This window comes from Leptonychotes weddellii, chromosome 4 (assembly GCF_054177405.1).
Source record: "Leptonychotes weddellii isolate Sample4059 chromosome 4, ASM5417740v2, whole genome shotgun sequence".
In the NCBI taxonomy this organism is placed as follows: domain Eukaryota; kingdom Metazoa; phylum Chordata; class Mammalia; order Carnivora; family Phocidae; genus Leptonychotes; species Leptonychotes weddellii.
In genome coordinates this window covers 28,507,818-28,530,846 of record NC_138372.1, presented here as the reverse complement: position 1 = coordinate 28,530,846, position 23,029 = coordinate 28,507,818, and the positions used below count along the sequence as shown (strand labels likewise).

At 37.2% G+C, this 23,029-nt stretch overlaps 1 protein-coding gene across 1 annotated transcript in view; it reads right to left on the bottom strand.

Annotated features, from left to right (window-relative positions):
• The window catches only part of RLF (RLF zinc finger), an 83,592-nt gene that overhangs the window by 46,680 nt on the left and 13,883 nt on the right, over positions 1-23,029 (bottom strand). The window contains exons 2-3 of the mRNA XM_006737511.2: positions 4,370-4,524; positions 3,239-3,320 (exon numbers count right to left, since the gene is read on the bottom strand). Coding sequence (XP_006737574.1) covers positions 3,239-3,320; positions 4,370-4,524 — 237 coding nt within the window. The remainder of the gene's footprint in view (positions 1-3,238; positions 3,321-4,369; positions 4,525-23,029) is intronic.

Genomic DNA, 23,029 nt, shown 5'->3' with positions numbered 1-23,029 from the left:
ATTCTTCTATCAAATGACTTTTTAAGTGAACAGTGGCTCTATATAAAATGTCATGGTAAGTCTAAGTTATTGGCTATCATTCTATGTCCTCAGGAAACAAAATATAATTGTCAATAGTTTGTTCTTTAAAATATTTATGTACACAAAGGGTCAGGAGAAAGGGGTCAGAAATCTAACTTGACATAAAAGATTAAGTATATGTCTCCACTGTCCTCTATTACTAGTGAGGATTATTGGTTGTTCCCATCTTTTAAAATTTTAATGTGTTTTCTCTTATTTTAGAATGCTGAAATTCTCAAGAAACATAAGCTCCCGTTTACAGCAATATTCTCTGGAAAATATAAGTTAATGATGTCCACAGACCTAAGAATATAATCTTATAGTCACTTAAGTGAAATATAAGAAATAAAATTCATTTTTCCCTTAACTTTAATGTCAAAATTATAGGTTTTTAACACATGCACTCCCAATGTGCTGAGTTACCTTCTGCAGAGAAAGGGTTTAAAATTGAGAACTGACACAGAAAGTGCTATTTCCAATTAACAGTTTACTAACAGCAGTATTTAACCGACGCTGCAATTTTTCCTTTAAGGGCCTGAACTGTCCTCAGGCTTCTTTCTCCTTAACTTAGGCTGACAGGCATTTATTCTACAGTGAAGATGAAGATTCCATGTAAAAATTTCAGAATTTGCAGTGTCTGATTACCTTATATGTAATATTTGACCTGAGTCATCACACTTTGGCAGAAAATAATACTATCCACCATGATACACAGAAACTAAAATAAAAGACCACAGTCTGGGTTAAAAATAAAAGCAGCTTTCTATTTTTCATCTGTTCAAAATACAGTATATTCTGCATAAGAATGATGTGTATAATCCTTTGTTACCAACAGGTATATATTATAGCAATGTTACTTTTAAAGGGTAATACTTAAGTCTTTAAAAACTATGGTAGAGGGTGCCTGCGTGGCTCAGTCGGTTAAGTGTCTGCCTTTGGCTCAGGTCATGATCCCAGAGTCCTGGGATCGAGGCCCACATCCGGCTCTCTGCTCAGCGGGGAGTCTGCTTCTCCCTCTCACTCTCCCTTTCTCAAATAAATAAAAAAATAAAATCTTAAAAAAAAAAAAAACTATGGTAGAATTTTAAAAATCATTTCAAAACTTAAATTTCTTTTTTTTTAAGGTAAAAAAATATACGAGTCCACATCTTGAAATCTACGATACAGAAATACCAGCACAAGAAGTTCACTTTAGCACTATTTACAATAAATAACAAATATTTGGCAAAATAATTTACGGTGCAACCACATAACAGAAGCACAGGCATTCCAAATAAGGGAGAACTATACATACAAACTTATTCATCTGTGATAAAATTAGGTTTAAAAAAGTTGCAAAAAATAGGATCTCATTTTTGTTTATTAGAAAATCCATTTCAGGGTATATTTTCATATCCATAGGTAAAAGACCCGGAAGGGTTACACAAGCTGAGAACAGTGAATGAGAGGGTTCTCTCTGTGGCCTGCTATGATAAAACTATTCTCTTACCAAAACTTTCCTCAAAACTATCTGCTGCCTTGTCCATTTATCACTAAAATAACGAAACTTCAGGGTTTTAACCTTTTAGATTTCAACAGGGACCATGTCTTACATTTATCTGTACCTCTACTGCATTTATTTTATTGAACACATATTCAAAAATATATCCTGTATGATAAATAGTAGGAAAAGACACACAGGTAGAGGGAAAAGGCAAATATTTTATGCAGGCATACAATCTTAAGAAAATAATAAAGAAATATGACAGTATTCTCTCTGCAAATAATACTATTATAAATAATAGTAACAACCCAAACAAGAATAATGAGATTTGCCCTTCTAGACTGTTGTATGACAGGACAAAACTGGCAGGCCTCAAAACATGGTGTGACAAAATCAGTGTGTTATGTATGAAAGATGATTTTAGCAGTTTTATGAATATGTGAGGAATTAGGATAACATCACAGGGATTAAAATAGGCCAAGGAATTTCTCGGGGCGCCTGGGTGGCTCAGATGGTTGAGCGTCTGCCTTCGGCTCAGGGCATGATCCCAGGGTTCTGGGATCGAGTCCCGCCATCGAGCTCCCTGCTAGGCGGGGAGCCTGCTTCTCCCTCTACCTCTCTCTGACTCTCATGAACAGAATTAAAAAAAAAAAATTTAAAATAGGCCAAGGACACAACCAGAAACAATCCTCTTTTCCCCAAAAAGAAAAAGATTAACATTATTATCATTTCATTTTGGGTTATATATCCCAGAGGAAAGAAGTTTCCAGATAATGAAGTATGTCTGTTAATATTCAAATCCTGACTTGTGCCTACACGACACAGGTCCAGACTACTACACAGTCTGTGTCCTCGAGGAGCAGCTGGCAAAAAGCAAGCTCTGGCTATAAATCTGAGTGTAACTCTGGGCAAGCTCATCAACACTCTCTCCTGTTTCCCTGTTTGTAATGGAGATTCAAATGATCCCTACATTATAAGGTTTGTAATTTGATTACAAGACACAAAACACATAAAACAGTAGAGCAGTATTTAGTACACAGTGATAATGAATGACCGCTATTACCATTGTGTCTATTTTTTAGAATAGTTTTTCTGTCTCTATCAGTAACACGCAAATTTGCCTCCTGTTGTATTTTCCTCCTATCCTACTCTATCCTCCATAAACTTTCTGATGTGCTCACCTATTCAGAAAGCTGATAATCAAGCCAATATGAGAGCCAATGCAGCTCTTCTGTAAGTAAAATGCATGAATAGAATCTATGATGACTATTTTGGCTGTTTGAGAGACTTACAATGCTAGACACAATCCCTGAAGTGTTAGGGGGAAATTACTAGATAAGTGTACTTAGAATGATCCAAATACTGCTACCTTATAACCACATACAATTTTACATTTTTAATAGCTTTATTCTGTCTAAAACTTTGCTTTTGCTTTTAAACTTTGTTTCTGAGTAATGAAAACTTGTGTTGATTCCTAAGCTACATAAAGACTAACAAAACCAAATGAAAGACAAAAGCAATTTTTAACACACCCCTTCATTTGGAAGACCTCTTTCTCAAAATTTCATGAACTTAATATCAATATACAATATACTTGTTTTTCTTCCAAATTTTCCATTTCAGTTTGCTGGGAGAAATTAATTAGGTGTCTTGGATACCTAAACTGTCATCTTTTTTCAGCCCAAATCAACTCACCTGTAGAGACTGAAGGAAGAGTACCCAGACTTCACATGGCAGTTCACTTTCAGACACTGAAAGCAGTAATTCAAAACAACTCCTATAATGTAAAATAATGAAGTCAGGATATAAATGTGGTTATAAGCATAATCAAATACAGTATGACAATGATACTGAATATACATTTTACATTTGTTTAGACTATTTGAAATTTGTTTCTTACTCTTTAAAATTTTCTTCAACATAGTTATATTGGCTTTTCAACTTTAAAAAAGAGAAAAAAAGAAAACCAGGAGGCTTTATAGTTACGTTGTGGCTTTAAAACATTTGGTAATAATATATTCCTTTTAGAAAAAATATTCCAAGCAGTTTAGTTTATTAGGGTATAGGAGGGTACTTGAATAGAACTTTTCTGATTCCAGAAGACAAAAACAGGAGCTCATGCTACTGTCAATTCAGCTGATAAAGAGATAAATATATGTAACTGTCATCTACGTAGGTTCTTGTCACTTGCAGAGGAAAAGAAGGATTGGGAAGGCCATTTCTTTACCTCTCAAGATTAGAAGTTATCCTTCCAAACAACCTGTAAACTAAACCAATCTAAAAACTGAATAGCTGTTGTACCTTTTCAATTTGCAGATGAAAATTACGTTAAAGGTGTAATTTTATCTGCTACTAGGCAGCCAAATATTAAAACAGCAGCTAAATTATCATGGACTCAGGGTGGTAATCTTATATATATCCTGATATTTTCTGCTAGTAAAATTATTCTTAGTTCAAATAATGTAATTGAACTAAAAATTTCATAGTTATTTCCCCTCAAAGACCACTACAGTTTCCAGATACTCTGTTACTTATATTGATCTATACCTAAGGACAGAAAGAAAATGTATCATTCTTGGATGCTAAGCCTGAGTAAAAAGAGACTCTGGAGGCAATTAAAGATTATGCTGATTATGTTTGGCTGGAGCTTCACTAATACTTTATCTCCTGGGAACCAGAGTATGAAGACTCAGAGCAAAGGAAATTTCATTCAAAGGTATGATTTTCGGTGCTCTGAATAACGTGATGTCACAGTAAAGAGAAGTGAGGCAAACATTACAATCTAAAGTACTCAATTTTAACAGTGACTTAAGTACTTAAACTTACAGTACTAATCTGCCAAGAACTAAGAGGACATCTTCACATTCAGTAGTTAAATATGGGCGTGCACTGGCAAAGCTTTGGATGGCAAGTCGATATACCTCCAGAAGATACACCATATGTTCTGAGGCATTCTTGTTGCTTGCATATTGCAATAAGGTCTAAAAAAATAAAATTAAAGTATTAATTAAACAATAAAAACAATAAAACAGACTGTCTTTGTTCTCAAATACACGGTCCCTCCCCTTTTTCTAATAAATGCATACACCTTTTATTTGCCTTTGTAGGCTCTGATTTGTTTAGAGGATTCTATTTTCATCACTTAATGAACTGATTCTGCTGAGTTAAAGAAAAGCCAAAACTGCTCTTTTGACATGAGAATAAATCTAAGAGTAAAGCCATAAAATGTCTATAGCTGTTCTCAATAGAGGTCTGGAGTTTCGATCTCTGAAATTCAGTAATGATGAGTTTCATTAATACATTAAATTGAGCCCCAACCATGTGCCAAGCACTGGGTATCCGAGAATAAGACTATGATCCCTACCTTCTACAAAAAGAGACTTATTCCTGAGTATGATCCTCAGCTCTATAACTTCATAAAATCCATTTTTCCCTGCATACACAGAACTGATTAGGCCTGATTTACACTAACCAATTTATGAAAGAATGATGTTATATTTGTATTTTTAACTAAGTTTATTTTTAAAAATTAACATGTAGGCCAAATGCCAATTTGTTTATAATAAGGGATAGTCATATTACCACACAGAGTACCCCATTATCCATACTGTGGTTATCTAAGACGGTACCTGGTAGTATGAAATCTAAAACAAAGGAAAATGGAATACAATCAAGCCTGATAAACTACATCTGTCCAACACAAGGAATTTGTTCAAATGATGGTGGAAAGCTGGCTTATGTTCTCTCTGGACAATGCTAGAAAATCACTACTGAATTCTTGTTTGGGGATTCTCTAGGTTCCACAGAGTTGTACTCTCTTAATATATATCTTCCTCCTAACAACTGATTAGGTTTTGCTTATGGTCAGTTGATATATCTAGTTAGGTTACCACTTGAATTACGCATAGGCAGGATACAAGTTTTTTCCTCTACTTTATGACTGGGTTAGTCCTAACTCTTTGATTGGGGCTACTTCTATAGGAAAGGCTTATTTTCAGATGGTAACTTTATCTTGAGTGAATTACATGTGACTTGAATTCATTACCCCCTGCCCCTGCCCCAAAATAATTTCTTCAAAAAGTCCTAACTTCTTGTCTTTAATTTTTCTGCTTGAAGCACTACAAATAGCTGTGGTAGCATTGCAGGATTCCACTGGATTTTCTGCAGCTTTAGTTTCCAAACTAACAGTCTCCATATCAGTTCCGATAATTAAGAACAGTCTTGATTACTTAAAAAAAAGAACCTTAAAGGAAATATATAATAAACAATTACACCATATATAGTAAAAACTGTTAGCTAACACACTGGATTATCTGGTCTTTGCACATCTGAATGATCAAGCCATTTATTTTAGTATATCAATTCAATTAAGTATCTTGCTGCCGTACCACACTTTAGAGATGTGAGCTCCTTCTATATTTTCAGAACAGCATTATGTCCTCATTTAATCAAATTCCAAATTTTAATAAAAAAACTTAATAACACAGGATCATAAAACTCACCCCATAACAATCCTTTTTGCAGCTAAATGAGTACAGAGAAGGAACACAGAATATGTGCTTATCTGTTATATAAAAATAAGAGTTCACACAATCTCTCAAGAAATTTATTAAAATCTTTGTTAGAAACAAAGTCTGTTTCAGGTCAGCGAATTACTTATTGTCTGCACTGATTAATCTAAAACCAGAGAACTTGACAAATTTATACTCAATACCAGATTTTATGCTCCCTGAGGTCAGATACTATGTGTTATCAATCTTTACAGGCCTAACAATTCTCCACCCACTTCCACCACCACAGAATATTCTCTCAAGTCTGACTAAATGTTTTCTGATCTATTCACCATTTTCTTCACTGGACAAATATTTACGGAGAGCCTACTCTAACCTATGCTAAGTGTTGGGGGAAAAGACATGGGGGGGCCTATCCTCATGGAGCTTTCTGAATGAGTCAATACAGTTTGACAGTTGAAACCACACATGCAAATTAACCAACTGCTGCCTGAAGTATACAAAAAGAAGGGCACAGTGCATACAGATGAGGTGGGTCTTGCCAAGTCCACCTTCCCACTCAGAATGCTCCCGACACCAACCTAGGATCTTCTGACACAGTCATTCCATTAAGACTTCTTCAAGTTACACAATTTCAAAGATTCAATACCTCATGGGTATTTGTTTACAGCTTGCCCTATACTGATTTATATATTCTTATATTCCTGAATCTTTTCACCCTCATGTGTTAGTCCAAATAAATAGGTCCCCTTTAACATACCCATTATGACATACTTTGAGCATGTGAAGAATCACTGGAACAATCTTCCTCACTATCACCTTTTTAAAAAAAATTCAAGATTAAGTTAAATGAATTACAGACATCCAAATAACATTCCATCAGAAGCAGTAAAGAAAAACAGAGGTCTCATTTATCTTTAGAAATTAAAATTTTAGGGGTGCCTGGGTGGCTCAGTTGTTAAGCGTCTGCCTTTGGCTCTGGTCATCGTCCCAGGGTCCTGGGATCGAGCCCCGCATCAGGCTCCCTGCTCAGTGGAAAGCCTGCTTCTCCCTCTCCCACTCCCCCTGCTTGTGTTCCCTCTCTCACTGTGTCTCTCTCTGTCAAATAAATAAATAAAATCTTTAAAAAAAAAAAAAAAGAAATTTAAATTTTAGACACCAACAAAACTGAAAGGAAAGATAAGTAATAAATAGGACTCTGGGGCGCCTGGGTGGCTCAGTCAGTTAAGTGTCTGCCTTTGGCTCAGGTCATGATCTCAGGGTCCCAGGATCAAGCCCCATGTCAGGCTCCCTGTTAGCGGTGAGTCTGCTTCTCCCTCTCCCTCTACCCCTCCCCCCTGGCTCCTGTACGCTCAAATAAATAAAATCTTTATTTAATTTTTTTTTTAAAGATTTTATTTATTTATTTGACAGAGAGATAGAGAGCACAAGTAGGCAGAGTGGCAGGCAGAGGGAGAGGGAAAAGCAGGCTCCCCACTGAGCAGGGAGCCGGACGTGGGGCTCAATCCCAGGACCCCAGGATCATGACCTGAGCTGAAGCGCCACCCAGGTGCCCCAAAATCTTTATTTTTTTAAGACTTTATTTATTTATTTGAGAGAGAGAGTATGAGAGGGGAGAGAGTCAGAGGGAGAAGCAGGCTCCCCACTGAGCTGGGAGCCCAATGTGGGGCTCGATCCTGGGACTCCACGATCATGACCTGAGCTGAAGGCAGATGCTTAACCAACTGAGCCACCCAGGTGCCCCGTCAAATAAATAAAATCTTTAAAAAAAAATTAAAATAAATATGACTCCCACAAGTTCATTAGGATTCTACAAAGACCAAATTAATGGCTCCTCTCTTTCAGTTAACTCATTTATTCCACAAAGGCCTTCTATGTAGCAATACTATGCTGAGTACCTGCCCTTTTAGAGCAAGGTATACTGAAAGGTCAAATACATTTATATCTTTATAGATACCATCTTTGTTAATTTTAAACATTTTTACTGGGGTGCTCTCATTCATATCCCAGGCAGATTACCTCTCAAGTCTTTGTTATATACCTCAACTGCCTATTAGACATTTCCATCTGAATGTCCTCAATTCTCAAACTCAGTATGTACAAAACAAACATCTTCCCCAGCAAATATGCTCTTCCTCCTATGTTCTATCTGCCTTTTTTCATGAGCGACAGCTAAAAAAAAAGTATCTTTGACATCACTGCCCCAAAAGTTTGTTGATTCAACCTCAGAAATACCTTTTTCCTGCCCCTATACTTTATTTCTATAGCCAGTAACCCTGACCAGGCCCCCAACATAGTACTATGGACTCACCTTGACTTATACAATAGTTTACTTCTCTAGGCTAAATACCCTCCAGTTCTGTATATGTTTTTTTTTTTCAAGATTTTATTTATTTGAGAGAGTGAGCAAGCGAGAGAGCACAAGCAGCAGGGGAGAAGCAGAGGGAGAGGGAGAAGCAGACTCCCCGCTGAGCAGGGAGCCCAACATAGGGTTGTGGGGCTCGGTCCCAGGACTCCAGGATCATGACCAAGCCGAAGGCAGACATTCAACCGACTGAGCCACCCAGGCGCCCCTCTGTATATGTGTTATAATCAGAACATATTTGTACATTAAAAAAAAAAGTAATGCACAAGAAAAAACCTAGAAGGAACGCAACTAAAATGCTAATATGGCTAGCACTGGGATAGTAGTAGCATTATGAACAATTTTGTGTCTTTATATTTTTCTGAACTTCCCAAAGTTTAATGAACATTACTAGGTTTACGATTAGGAGGGAAAAAAAAATCTCCCCTCATCCGAATTTTTTTTCCTAAGAGATTTTATTTACTTATTTGAGAGACAGAGTGAGCACAAGTGGGTGAGGAGCAGAGGGAGAGGGAGAAGCAGACTCCCTGCTGAGCAGGGAGCCTGGTGTAGGGCTCATCCCAGGACTCTGGGATCATGACTTGAGCCGAAGGCAGATGTTTAACCAACTGAGCCACCCAGGCGCCCCTCCCCTCATCTGAATTCTTTCTATATTCCTCACTGCATGGATTCAAAGAGATTGGCGGCATCCTATTTTCTAAAACTATCAAAGAGGGAGCATTTCTTTTTTAAGTTTATTTATTTAAAGTAACCTCTACACCCAACTTCCTCAAACTCATGACCCCAAGATCAAGAGTTGCATGCTCTTCCAACTGAACCAGCCAGGAGCCCCAAAGAGGGAGCATTTTATAGAATGGTCATATTTTATGTAGAGATGTATCGCAATTTAAAACTCAAAAGGTGAGGCACCTCGGTGACTCAGTCAGTTAAGCGAAGTATCCAACTCCTGATTTCAGTTCAGGTTGTAATCTCAGGGTCTTGGGATTAAGCTATGGGTAGGGCTCCACACTCAGCAGGAAGTCTGAGATTCTCTCCCTCTCCCTCTGCTCCTCCCTCTGCTCTCACTCATGTGTGTGCATGCTCTCTCTCAAATAAATAAATATTTTTAAAAATGCCATTAAAAAATAATAATAATAAGTAAAACTCAAATGGTTCAAGACTAATATTCCCAATGGAATACTCATAGTATTTTTAAGCACATGGTATAAGCTAGGCATTCTCCTAGGAGCTTTACATGCTACTAACACAATTTACAACAACCCTGTGAACTAGGTGACTTATCACCAGCCCATTTTAAAAATGAGGAAACAAAGGGGCACCTGGCTGGCTCAGTTGGTAGAGCATGCAAGTCTTGATCTCAGGGTTGTAAGTTCAAGCTCCACGTTGGGTGCAGACATTACTTAAAAATAAAATCTTTTTAATTTTTTTTTTTTAAAGATTTTATTTATTTGACAGAGAGACAGAGCGGCAGGCAGAGGGAGAGGGAGAAGTAGGCTCTCGCTGAGCAGGGAGCCCGACGCGGGGCTCAATCCCAGGACCCCGGGATCATGAGCTGAGCAGAAGGCAGCTGCTTAACCGACTGAGCCACCCCAGGCACCCCTAAAATCTTTTTTTTTTTTTAAATGAAAAACCAAAGACACAGAGAGATTAAGTTATTTGCCCAGTCATCCAGTGCTGGATTCAGGATTTAAATTTGAATTCAGGGTCATTTGGCTCCAGAGCCCACACTTCATTGCTTTGCTTCAGGTCTTCTCAGAATGTACAATTCTACAACTATTTTAAGTGTACTTTTAAATTCTGCTTTTTTCCCCTTCGCACTATCTTTAATATTTTGCAGCAAGCAGAATCATTAAAGTGACTGCTTCTGGGAAGGTTTTGCGGCAATGGTGCTGATTGACACCCCACATGCTGGTGGTTCACAAAGAAATGAAAAAAGGTATCTGGTATTTATCATTAAAGCTACATGTCCTATGGCAAAAGGAAATTATGTCACTTTTAATAATAGAAGAGGATTTGCATTTTTCAAATTTTGCACATAAAGCGAGAAACCTTACTGATTTTAATTTCTCAACACATCAAAAGTCCCAGAATTAAATATATTTGAGTAAAATGTGACCGCACCATGACAAACAGGCTTCCAGCAAGACTAAGTTCGGTTTCTGAAATATGGGTCAAGTTTGAATAAGCAAAAGTAAGAGGAACAGGACTCTAAATAGCAATGTTGAACAAAGTCAGAAATGACTAAAACAAATGGGGTCTAATGGTGACAAGACTTAACATCATTCAGTGAAGTTTCCCATAAAGAGGTTTCCCATAAAGAGACTAAGCCTGGTGTGAGATGAAAAAGAAGGGGAGGAAAATGGCTGGCTGCTCACACACAGAAGGTGGCTAAAGTCAACTAAAACCTCTAAGTCTTTCACATATGTTGCTATTGGGCCTCACCTCACACTTTCCATACTGGTTATAGTTGGTTTTTTAAACCCAGAAATATGACTTATTACTCTATCGTACTTACCTAATTCATCCATCCTGATTAAATTTCACTGGATTCAGTCCATCATCTCAGCCTACCAAGATTATTTTTAGATACTGATTCTGCCATAAGATTTAACTATACTTTCTTAAATCATTTCATTTTGAATTCTAACAGAATTTTATTGTTCTGTCATAAAACTAGTATCACTTACTGTTTAAAAAATAGAGAGATGGAGAAGTAGAAATAAAAATATCAAGAATCCATACTACCATCCAGGTAATAGACCACTGTTAACAGATAATATTAAGTTTGAGAGGTTTTTATAATGCCTAAATAGAAGCATTTTAGTGGAATTATACTACACATTATTTTGTAAAATTTTCTCCAACCTCAGTATGTTATAGCTGCACAGCCTTGTATGTGCACCACAATTTATTACCGAATTCTCTGTTTCTGGACATTATGGTTTTAACTTTGCATTATTATAATGTTGAAAGCACTGCTCTAACTTCTTCCATGTATCCATGACAATTTTCTCAGAATAATATCCTATGAATGGAATTGCTGGGTCAAAGGATGCATTATTTTTAAGGCTTCACATAGTGCCAAATTCTGCTCCAGAAAATGTTCCAATTTACATTCCTATTATTAGTATTAAGACAGTGACAGATTGGAAGCTGTCAAAATTATTGTATATTACAATCTAAATACAATTTTTTGAGCATCAACTGGATAGGGGAAATACAATTATTGTGTTTATTCAACTTACAATCCTTACTGGTGAAGTTGAGTAAAATTTTCATATATTTCTTTTATGAGATCATCTTAAAAATTACCATAGCATCTATAAGGTATCTTCATCTGAGTTATCAACAGTAAGGAAGAGAGCTTGGATGAGGATAGCTCCAAAAGTTAACTTTAATCTTCCAAAAAAAAATCAAAGAGGAAGAAACACTCTCTAATTCATTCTATGAAGCCAGCATTATTCTGATACCAAAGCCAGAAAAAGACTACAAGAAAACTACATAGCAATATCCCTTAGAAGCACTGATTTTAAAAAAAATCAACAAAATACTAGTAAACTAATATCAATGGCATATTAAAATAGATTAGATACCATGACGAAGTGGGATTTATTCCTAGAATGCAGGGATGGTTCAGTGCATGAAAATCAATCAATGTAAACTACATTAACAGAATAAAGGGAAAAACCCACACAAGATCACTTCAATTAATGCAGAAAGGGCATTTGAAAAATTCAACAACTTTTCAAGATAAAAAACAGTCAACAAACAAGGAATAGAAGAAAACTATCTCAACATAATATAGATCCTTAGATGAAAAACCCACAGCTATCATTTTACTCAATGGTGAGACTGAAAGCTTTTCCTTTAAGATCGGGGAAAAAAGGGATGGCCTGGATGGCTCAGTCGGTTAAGCATCTGCGTTTGGCTCAGGTCATGATCCCAGGGTCCTGGGATTGAGTCCCACATTGGGCTCCTTGCTCAGTGGGGAGCCTACTTCTCCCTCTGCCTGCCGCTCCCCCTGCTTGTGCTCTCTCTCTGACAAATAAATAAAATCTTTAAAAAAAAAATGCCCACTTTCATCACTTCTATTCAACACAGTACTGGAAGTCCTAGTGAGAGCAATTAGGCAAGAAAAAGAAATAAAAGGCACCCAAATTTGAGAGAAAGTAGAAGTACCACTGCTTGCAAATAACATGACTGTATATGCAGAAAATGATAAAGATTCCACATTAAAAATAAACAATGAGAATAAACAAATTCAGCAAACTTGCAGGATACAAAATCAACACACAAAAATCAGCTGATTTTTATACACTAACAATGAATAATCTGAAAAGGAAGTACTATTCCATTTATAGTAACATCAAAAATACAGTTAGGAATAAACTTAACCAAAGAGACTCGCACACTGAAAACTACAAAACTGCTGAAAGAAATGAAAGAAGACACAAATAAATGGAAAGACATGACATGGAAATGTTCACAGACTGGAAGACTTACTACTGTTAAGATGCCAATACTACCCAAAGCAATCTACAGATTCAATGCAATCCCTATCAAAATCTCAATCACTTTTTTTTGCAGAAATAGAAAAATCCATCCCAAAATTGTTATGGAATCTCAAGGATCCCTGAATTGCCAAAACAATCTTGAAAAGAAGAACAAAGTTATGGAGCTCACATTTCCTGATTTCAAAATTTACTACAAAGCCACATTAATCAAAGCAGTGTATACTGGCATGAAGACAGACATACAGACCAATGGAATAGAGAGCCCAGAAATAAATCCTTATATGTACGGTGAGTTTCCACAAGGGTGTCAATACCACTCAATGAGAGAAAGGACAGTCTTCTCAATAAACAGTGTTGAGAAAACTAGGTACCCATATACAAAAGAATTAATTAGACTCTTACCCTAGACCATATACAAAAATTAACTCAATACAGATGTAAGAGCTAAAAACTCTTAGAAGAAAACAGGGGAAAAGCTTCATGACATTGGATTTGACAATGATTTCTTGAGTAAGATATCAAAGCATGGGTGACAAAAGTAAAAAACAAATTGGACTATATCAAAATTTAAAACTTTTATACACCAAAGGACACTATCAACATGCTAAAAAGGCAATCCAAAGAACAGGAGAAAATATTTGCACATCATATATTTGTTAAGGGATTGATATCCAAGATATATAAAGAAGCCTTAAAATTCAACAATAAAAAATCAAACAACCCAACTAAAAATGGGCAAAGGATTTGAATAGGCATTTCTCCAAAGAAGATACACAAATGGCCAAAAAGCACATAAAAACATGTTTAACATCACTAATTAAGAAATGCAAATCGGGGGTGGCACACCTGGGTGGCTCAGTCAGCTGAGTGCCTGACTCATGATTTCAGCTCAGGTCATGCATGATCTCATGGGTCATGAGATCAAGCCCTGCATTGGGCTTCACACTCAGCGGGGCAGTCTGCTTCAGATTCTCTCTCTCTCTCTCCCCCTGCCCCTCCTCCTGCTCATGCTCACTCACACTCTCTCTTGCTAAAATAAATAAAAAAATCTTTGAAAACAAATTAGAAGAAGAAATGCAAATCAGGGACACCTGGGCAGCTCAGTCGGTTAAGCGTCCCAACTCTCAGTTTTGGCTCAGGTCATGATCTCAGGGTCATGAGATCGAGCCCTGAATCGGCTCCATGCTCTCAGTGCTGAGTCTCCTTGAGATGCTCTTTCTCCCTCTCCCTCTGTCCTTCCCCCACACTTGTGCTCTCTCTCTGAATAAATAAATAAAATCTTAAAAAAAATGCAAATCAAAATCACAATGAGATAACCACTTCATACCCATTAGGATGCCTATTATCAAACAACAAAACAAACCAAAAACAGAAAATAACAAGCACTGGCAAGGAAATGGAGAACGTGGAACGCCTGTGTGTTGCTGGTGGGAATGTCAAATGGTGCAGCCACTGTGGAAAATGTCATGGTTGTTCCTCCAAAAATTAAAACAACTACCATATGATCCAGTATCCACTTTTGGATATATATCCAAAACAATCAAAAGCAGGCACGTGATGAGGTATTCGTACCCATGTTCATTGCAGCACTATTTACAATAGCCAAAAGGTGGAAGCAACCCAAGAATCCATCAACAAATCGTAGTATGAACATACAATGGAATATTATTCAGCCTTAAAAATGAAAGGAAACTTGGGACACCTGGGTGGCTCAGTCGGTTAAGTTTCTGACTCTTGGTTTCGGCTCAGGTTATGATCTCAGGGTTGTGAGACTGAGCCCCGCGTTGGGCTCTGTCTGCACTCAGGGCAGAATCTGCTTGAGTTTCTCTCTCCCTCTGCTTCTGTTCCTACCCCCACTCTCTCTCTCTAAGATAAATCTTCTTTAAAAAAGGAAATTTGAAGGACGCCTGCGTGGCTCAGTTGCTTAAGCGTCTGCCTTGGGCTCAAGCCATGATCCCAGTGTCCTGGGATCGAGTCCCACATTGGGCTCTTTGCCTAGCGGGGAGCCTGCTTCTCCCTCTGCCTGCTCTGCCTGCCACTCCCCCTGCTTGTGCTCTCTCTCTCTGACAAATAAATAAATAAATAAATAAAATCTTAAAAAGAAAAAAAAAGGAAATTTGACACATGCTACAACATGAATCTTGAAGACATTATGCTAAGTAAAATTAGCAAATCACAAAGAGACAAATAATGTATGTTTCCACTCATATGTGGTACCACAGTCAAATTCTTAGAGACAGAAAGAAGTACGGTTGTTAGAGGCTGGACAGAGGGAGGAATGGGGAATTAGCGTCTAACTGTTCAGAGTTTTGGTTTGGGAAGATGAAAATGTTCTGGATATGAATGGTGGTGATGGTGTCATATCAATGGAATATACTTAACACCAGTGAATGTATACTTAAAAAAGCTTAAAATGGTAAATTTTATATTATGCACACTTCACTACAATTTAAAAAGCACCCCAAAAGAGTCAACTTTATGTCTTGAGATTTTCGATTAGCAACTTTCAAGAAACATAAGTGGGTGAGCATGCAACAGGAAGATGGTGAGAAGGAGAGGATAAATTCAAACATCCCCCATTTCTGCTTTAGTGCATTATTATTAATAAAAGGATTGATCTAGAATACTTTTTAAGTTTGGAGATTTTAAAATCTAAGCTTTATCACACTGGTGAAAAGTATTACAATTCAGACGTAGCTGTGTAAAATAGTGAAATAATATGCCCTGTGGCTGTGCATTCAAACCTCTTACCCTCATCATTTGCCAGCTAACCTCTCTGGGTCTTGATTACTTTAAAATCAGTCAACTGAAACTGAGTATTCATTTTGCCCCAGACATTGTACAATACAGCTTTTAATAAAAGATTACAGTAAAAAAAGAAAAAGACGTAACAAAATTTATCATCTTAACCATTTTTAAAAGTACAGCTCTGTGGCATGATGTGTATTTATGTTGTTGTGCTACCATTACCAACATCCATCCATAGAATTCTTTTCACCTTGCAAAACTGAAACTGAACCTATTAAACAATAACTCCCTATTACTCCCTCCCTTCAGTCCCCTGGCGACCACCATCCTACTTCCTATCTCTATGTGCAATATTGCTTTCATGTTATATTTTCTGTTCAAAAAAGCAACACAAGAGTAGGATAATGGCATCAGGGTAGACAAATAGATCAGTGAACAGAAGAGAATCCAGAAATACACCTACATACATATGGCTAATTGATTTTCAACAAGGTGCAAAGGCAATTTCTTAATTCAATGAGAAAGCAGTCTTTTCAACAAAAGATATGGAACATTTAGCTATTCATTTTAAAAACACAAAAAACTTCCATCCACGCCTCATACAATACACAAAAATTAGCTCCAAATGGATCATAGATCTAAATGTAAAACCTCAAACAAAGTTCTGGAAAAGAACAGAAGAAAATCTTTGTAGTCTTGAGACAGGCAGATTTCTTATATATAACATGAAAAACATAATTCATAAAAGAGAAAGTTGATAGACAGAACTTCATCAAAATTAAGAACTTGTGTTCTCCAAGAGATACTGTTAAGAGAATAAAAAGAAAAGCCACAGCCTAGGAGAATATTTTTGCAAAGAATATATTCGATTCCATTTTTTCCCCTGACCCATCAACTCTGTGTTATAGAAGGGATCAACTTAATAGAAATTAACCATGGCTTGGCTGCTCGTGTGCCCACCTAGTTATGTAGGACTTTTCTTTCCTGTCTTACCCAGTATTTCCTAGTAGTTCTTGACAGTATCTCACATGAGTTCACCAACACTTCTGTCCAGAATGTGTGACACTCACCTCAGTTTATCCTTGTGATTTGCTCCCTATAAGCAGGTACACAGCACCTCAGGCTTTCCCTGTTGGCCACATCACCACAATGAAATCTGTGTCATGGCCAAGGGTGTTCCCTCCAGAGTCCCAAGTGAACCAGAGTCAGAATGTATGTAACTTAGAAGTGATACAAATCACCATCCCCATTCTGCCCACTCTTTGCCATCTAAAACAAACAAACAAAAAAAACCCAACACACACACACACACACACACATCTGATGAAGGGTTTATGTCCAGAAACAGACCCCACACACACCTCTCTCAAACCTCAACAATAAAAAAACAAACAATCCATTTTTTTTAATGGGCAAAGATATTTCACCAAAAAAGATATAAGGATGGCAAATAAGCACATGAAAAAGTACTCAACATAGTAAGTCATTAGTGGGGCACCTGGGTGGCCCAATCAATTAAGCATCCAACTCTTGACTTCAGCTCAGGTCATGATCTCAAGGTCGCGAGATCAAGCCATGTTAGGCTCCACACTCAATGGGGAGTCTGCTGAAGATTCTCTCTCTCCCATTGCCTCTCGCTCTGCCCCTCTCCCCACTCACACATCCACGCATGGGTTATCTCTCTCTCTCTCTCAAAAATAAATAAATAAATCTTAAAAAAAAAAAAAAAATGAGGGCCTGGATGGTTAGTTAAGCATCTCCCTCTCTCTCTGCCCGGCCCCTGCCCCATGCTCTCTCAAATGAATAAATAAATCTTTAAATAAAATAAAAATGTCATTAGGGAAATGTAAATTAGAACCACAAAGAGCTACCACTAATTCTAGAATGGCTAAAATGAAAAAGAGTGGCCACACCAAGTGTTGATCAGGAGGTGGAAAACTAGAACTCTCACACATTGTTGGTGGGAATGTAAAATGATACAACTACTCTGAAAAACCTGTCATGTGATCCAGCCATTCCACCTAGGTATTTACCCAAGAGAAAGCATTTGTCCACACAAAGACTCATACATAAATGTTCACAGCTACTTTATTTGTAATAGCCAAAAACTAGAAATAAGCCAAATGTCTATCAACAGGTGAATGAGCAAATCATGACAGAACCATACAATACCCAGCAAGAAAACATATTAACTAGTAATATAAACTTGAATTTCAAAATAATTATACTAAGTGAAAGAAGCCAAAGACACTGCAGAGTTTTATTTATATAAAATTCTTAAAAATGCAATCTAACCTATAGAGACAGAAAGCAGATCAATAGTTGAGTGATGGTGGCAAGATGGTAGGGAAAGAGGAAATGCAATGGAGTGAGAAGGAACTTCTAGGGGTGATGGATATACTCATTATCTTGATTATGGTGATGATTTCATGGGTGTTTGGATATGCCAAAGCTTATCAAATTGAACATTTTAACTACGAGCAGTTTATTGTATGTCAATTATAATTCAACAACGCTGGGTTTTTTTTAAGATTTTATTTATTTATTTCACAGAGAGACAGCGAGAGAGGGAACACAAGCAGGGGGAGGGGGGGAGGGAGAAGCAGGCTTCCCGCTGAGCAGGGAGCCCAATGTGGGGCTTGATCCCAGGACCCTGGGATCATGACCTGAGCCGAAGGCAGACGCTTAATGACTGAGCCACCCAGGTACCCCGAACAACACTGTTTTTAAAAAACATAAGGGCCACAGGGCGCCTGGCTGGCTCAGTCGGTGGAATGTGTGACTCTTGATCTCAGGGTTGTAAGTTCGAGCCCCACATTGGGCGTAGAGATCCACACCCAACGTGGGGCTTGAACTCACGACCCTGAGATCAAGACCTAAGCTGAGATCAAGAGTGGGACATTTAATTGACTAAACCAACTAGGTGCACCAAAAATAAAATGAAGATATATGGGCCAAAAGTACACAAAATCATAAAAAGGAATTTAAATAAATTTTATTTTTCAACTGTCAGATTTATAATTTTTACTGCAAAAAATAGAAAACTTCGGTGCATAAATATAAAAAATGAAACAATAAACTGGAGAGAAGATAACCCTAAGGTATATGACCAGCCAAACATTTATGTCTAACATACATAATTTCATAAAAACTGTAAAGAAGAAGTTGGGGTTAAAAAAAAAAAAAGAAAGAAAAAGTCAGGGAGCCTCGGTGGCTCAGGTGGTTAAGTGGCCAACTCTTGATTTCAGCTTAGGTCATGATTCTCAGAGTCGTGAAACTAAGCCCTACATTGGTCTCCGCGCTCTGCTTGTCCCTCTCCCTCCCTGCACTTGTGTGCGCTCTCTTTCTCACAAAAAAATAAATAAAATCTTAAAAAAAAAAAAAAAGGTAAAGAAAAAGACAAATAAGAGGCGCCTGGTTGGCTCAGTAGAGCATGCAAATCTTGATCTTGGGGTTCTGAGTTCAAGCCCCATGTTGGGTGTGGAGATTACTTAAAAATAAAATCTTAGATAAAATACAATGGCAAATAACCCAACTAAAAAATAATCAAAAGCAATTCACAGAAGAGGAAATATGAATAGCAATAAATATAACTAAACGGGTAACTCCTTACAAGTAAACAGGAAAAAAAATTAAAACCAAAATGAGATACTGCAGTCTACCCACGCGAATGGCTAAAATTTAACTACACTGAGTATTGGCAAGAATGTGGGGCAATGTTAACTTTCATACACTGGTAACTGGCATAAACTGCTACAGATACTTCAGAGAATAACTTGGCAGTATTTATTACAGTTGAAGGCAGGCCTATATATGAACCCAGAAACTCCACTTTAAGCATATACCCTGAAGAGATTTTTGTACCCATGTATCAAGATATATTGGAAAGATGTCCACCTCAACAGTTAATGTAAATAAATGCCTCTAAATCCATTAATAAAAGAATGGACAAATGAATTATAATATATTTACATAATAAGACACTACACACCACTGGACAACGAATGTGCCAAAGCTACACATACCAATACAGATAAATCTTAGAAACATTATGTTGAACTTATTTTTCCATTATGTTGAACTTAAAAAGCTTCTGAAGAATACATATAGTACAGCATTTAAGTAAAGCTGAAAAATACATAAAATACTACAGACTGTATTAAAATGCACAAATGCTAAGTAAAGAGATGCAGGAGAATGATTAAATACCAAAATCAGGATGGTGGTGGGAGATAAAAGAATCTGTGAAAGGGTACATAGGTAGCTTCATCATTTAATTTCTTAGGTCATGTTCATTTTATACACTCTTTACTGCTTTGTATGTTGGAGGTATTTGACTTTTAACATATGCTTCAAAGTTCTGAGCAAAACTGGTTTTCAACCTAGATTCTTACACCAAGCCTAACACAAACAAGAGACAGGAGAGATCTCAGAAAGCTATCAGAGGGTATTCCTTCAGACCCAAAGTAAAGGAGTAAAAGGAGAAAAAGACTCAAGGGCTAGGGAAACAGAGAGGAGGGAGAGAAGCAAAGACAAGTACTGAAACAACAGCTGATAAAATGAAAATTAAGGGCGGCTGGGTGGCTCAATTGGTTGAGCGACTGCCTTCGGCTCAGGTCATGATCCTGGAGTCCCTGGATCGAGTTCCGCATCGGGCTCCCTGCTGGCAGGGAGCCCGCTTCTCCCTCTGACCTTCCCCCCTCTCATGTGCTCTCTCTCTCTCTCATTCTCTCTGCCTCAAATAAATAAATAAAATCTTTAAAAAAAAATTTTTTTTTAATTAAAAAAAAAAAAAGAAAATTAAAAGGGTTAACAGATGGGGCACCTGGCTGGCTCAGTCAGTTGAGAATACAACTCCTGATCTTGGGGTTGTAAGTTTGAGCCCCATGCTGGGTGTAGAGATTACTTAAAAATATTTTTTTAAATAAAATAAAAATAAAAGGGTAACAGGATAAGTACAAACCATATAAAAATACAAGAAACAAAGTGAATCTCCCACTAATTCATGCAACACATAACACTTTAGTAATTCTTTCAAAACTTTTTCTATACATCACTGCTTTATATCTTGGATATCCTTTCATACTAATACATATAGCACTACCTTATCATCTGTTTAAATTTTATTTGAAAAAATACTGAAATACAACAAAAGAGTAAAATCCACCTGCAATCCTACCACTTTAAAATTTCGTATGCAATAAAGAGGTGAAAAATCACACTTGTATTCCACCTAATTCCACTCCCAATTCCCCACCTCCAAATAACCCCTATAAATAATTTGGTACAAATGCCTTAGGTACATAAACAAAAGCTTTCCAATTCTTTGTAACAATCTCCTGGACTCAAATGTCTTATGGTTTGGGAACGTTCAAAGGGTACTTATTTTTTGGCATTTCCAAACCTAAAATATGAAAGATTTCTGGCATTCCTACTCTCCCTTAAATTAGTAAGGCTTCCCTTCTTAACTGTATACTTGCTTCTATTTTTTAGTTTGGCAACCAAGACCAATGAAGCTGACTATAGAAAAGTGGCATGGAAAATCATTTCTTTATAATCTATACCAATTGGAAAAGAACAATAATGTTTAATCAAAACCATTTATGTTAGATCTCAAAATTATTATACAATCATTAAGCATGGAATTGTTTCACTTACGCTCCTCTTACCTAAGGACAAACTAATTTGAAGGTGGATAAATAATCAAACACTGACTACGGCTCTATTGTATCAATAAGCAAAGATAACATAAAAATTGTTTAATGTTTATCTTCTCCACTAGACAATAAACTAGGAAGGCAAGAACCACACACATCTGTTTTTTCATCATTGTAGACCAGAACCCAGCATACTGAGTAGTATATAGCAGGTATTCTGTAATTACTTGCTTTTGATGCTTTGTACTATTATTAAAGGATTTGCTAACTTATTTTTGAAGTTTGATTAAGACAGTTTTTCAGATACGTATCTTTGATGAGAGTAAAATACAACTGTATACTAAAATTCAGGGGTGCCTGAGTGGCTCAGTGTAGGTGAAGTGTCTGCCTTCAGCTCAGGTCATGATCCTGGGGTCCTAGGATTGAGCCCCATGTCAGGTTCCCTGCTCCGCAGGGAGTCTGCTTCTCCTTCTCCCTCTGCCCCTTCCCCCGTTTATGCATTCTCTCTCTCTCAAATAAATAAAATCTTTTTAAAAAGTTCTAAATAAATAAATAAAACAAATTCAACTTATTTGGTTCCAGATTCTCACTGCTTCATTCAAATCCTATAAAGGAGAGCAGCATAATGTTGACCAAACTGCACTTCTGGGAATTTTTAAAAGGAAATGGTTAGATCCTATTTTTTAGGTGGGTGTTCACATCAGATTAATGATGCACTAGCCATGAATTTTGTTTGGTGGTAAATAAATATGTCAATGTTCAGAATTTTACTGATAATATATTTTGATCCTCAGCCTACATCTTTTCCCCCTTAAAAGTTTTAAGCTGCAAAGGGAGTGAACAAGGTAACTTCTAAAGTTCTTCCCTCAAACATATGATTATGAAAACATTACCACCTTTTACCCAGGGACTCAAACCCAATGTGTTACAAATTCAAATCACTTTTGATATGTATGGATTTCAATAAAATGAAATACATAATTTAAATGCCAAACAATAAACCAAGTTAAAACCAATAATCAAATGAGTCAAAAAAATTGTATATAGAATGATCTGTTAGTTACAACAGGTCAAACTCATTATATCCACTATATATGGATCCATATTGTTTCAACATAAAAAAAAATTTACTGTAAATTACACTTCTAGTCTACAAAGCTCATCACAGGCTCTCTGAATCTAAACCCATACTGCAAACGTTCTATAAACATCTAGGAAACTTTTTTTTTTTTCAATGAGCTGTACATCAACAGGAAAATGGTGGAAAGCTGCCCTCCATGAAAATTTTTTTTTTAATTTTTTTAAAGATTTTATTTATTTGCGAGAGAGAGAATGAGAGACAGAGAGCAGGAGAGGGAGGAGGGTCAGAGGGAGAAGCAGACTCCCTGCTGAGCAGGGAGCCAGGTGCGGGACTCCATCCCGGGACTCCAGGATCATGACCTGAGCTGAAGGCAGTCGCTTAACCAACTGAGCCACCCAGGCGCCCCATGAAATACTTCTTTAAAACATTATTCAGGATGGGCGCCTGGGTGGCTCAGCTGGTTGGGCGACTGCCTTCAGCTCGGGTCATGATCCTGGAGTCCCGGGATCAAGTCCCGCATTGGGCTCCCTGCTCAGCAGGGAGTCTGCTTCTCCCTCTCCCGCTCCCCCCTCTCGTGCTCACTCTCTTTCTCACTCTCTCTCTCAAATAA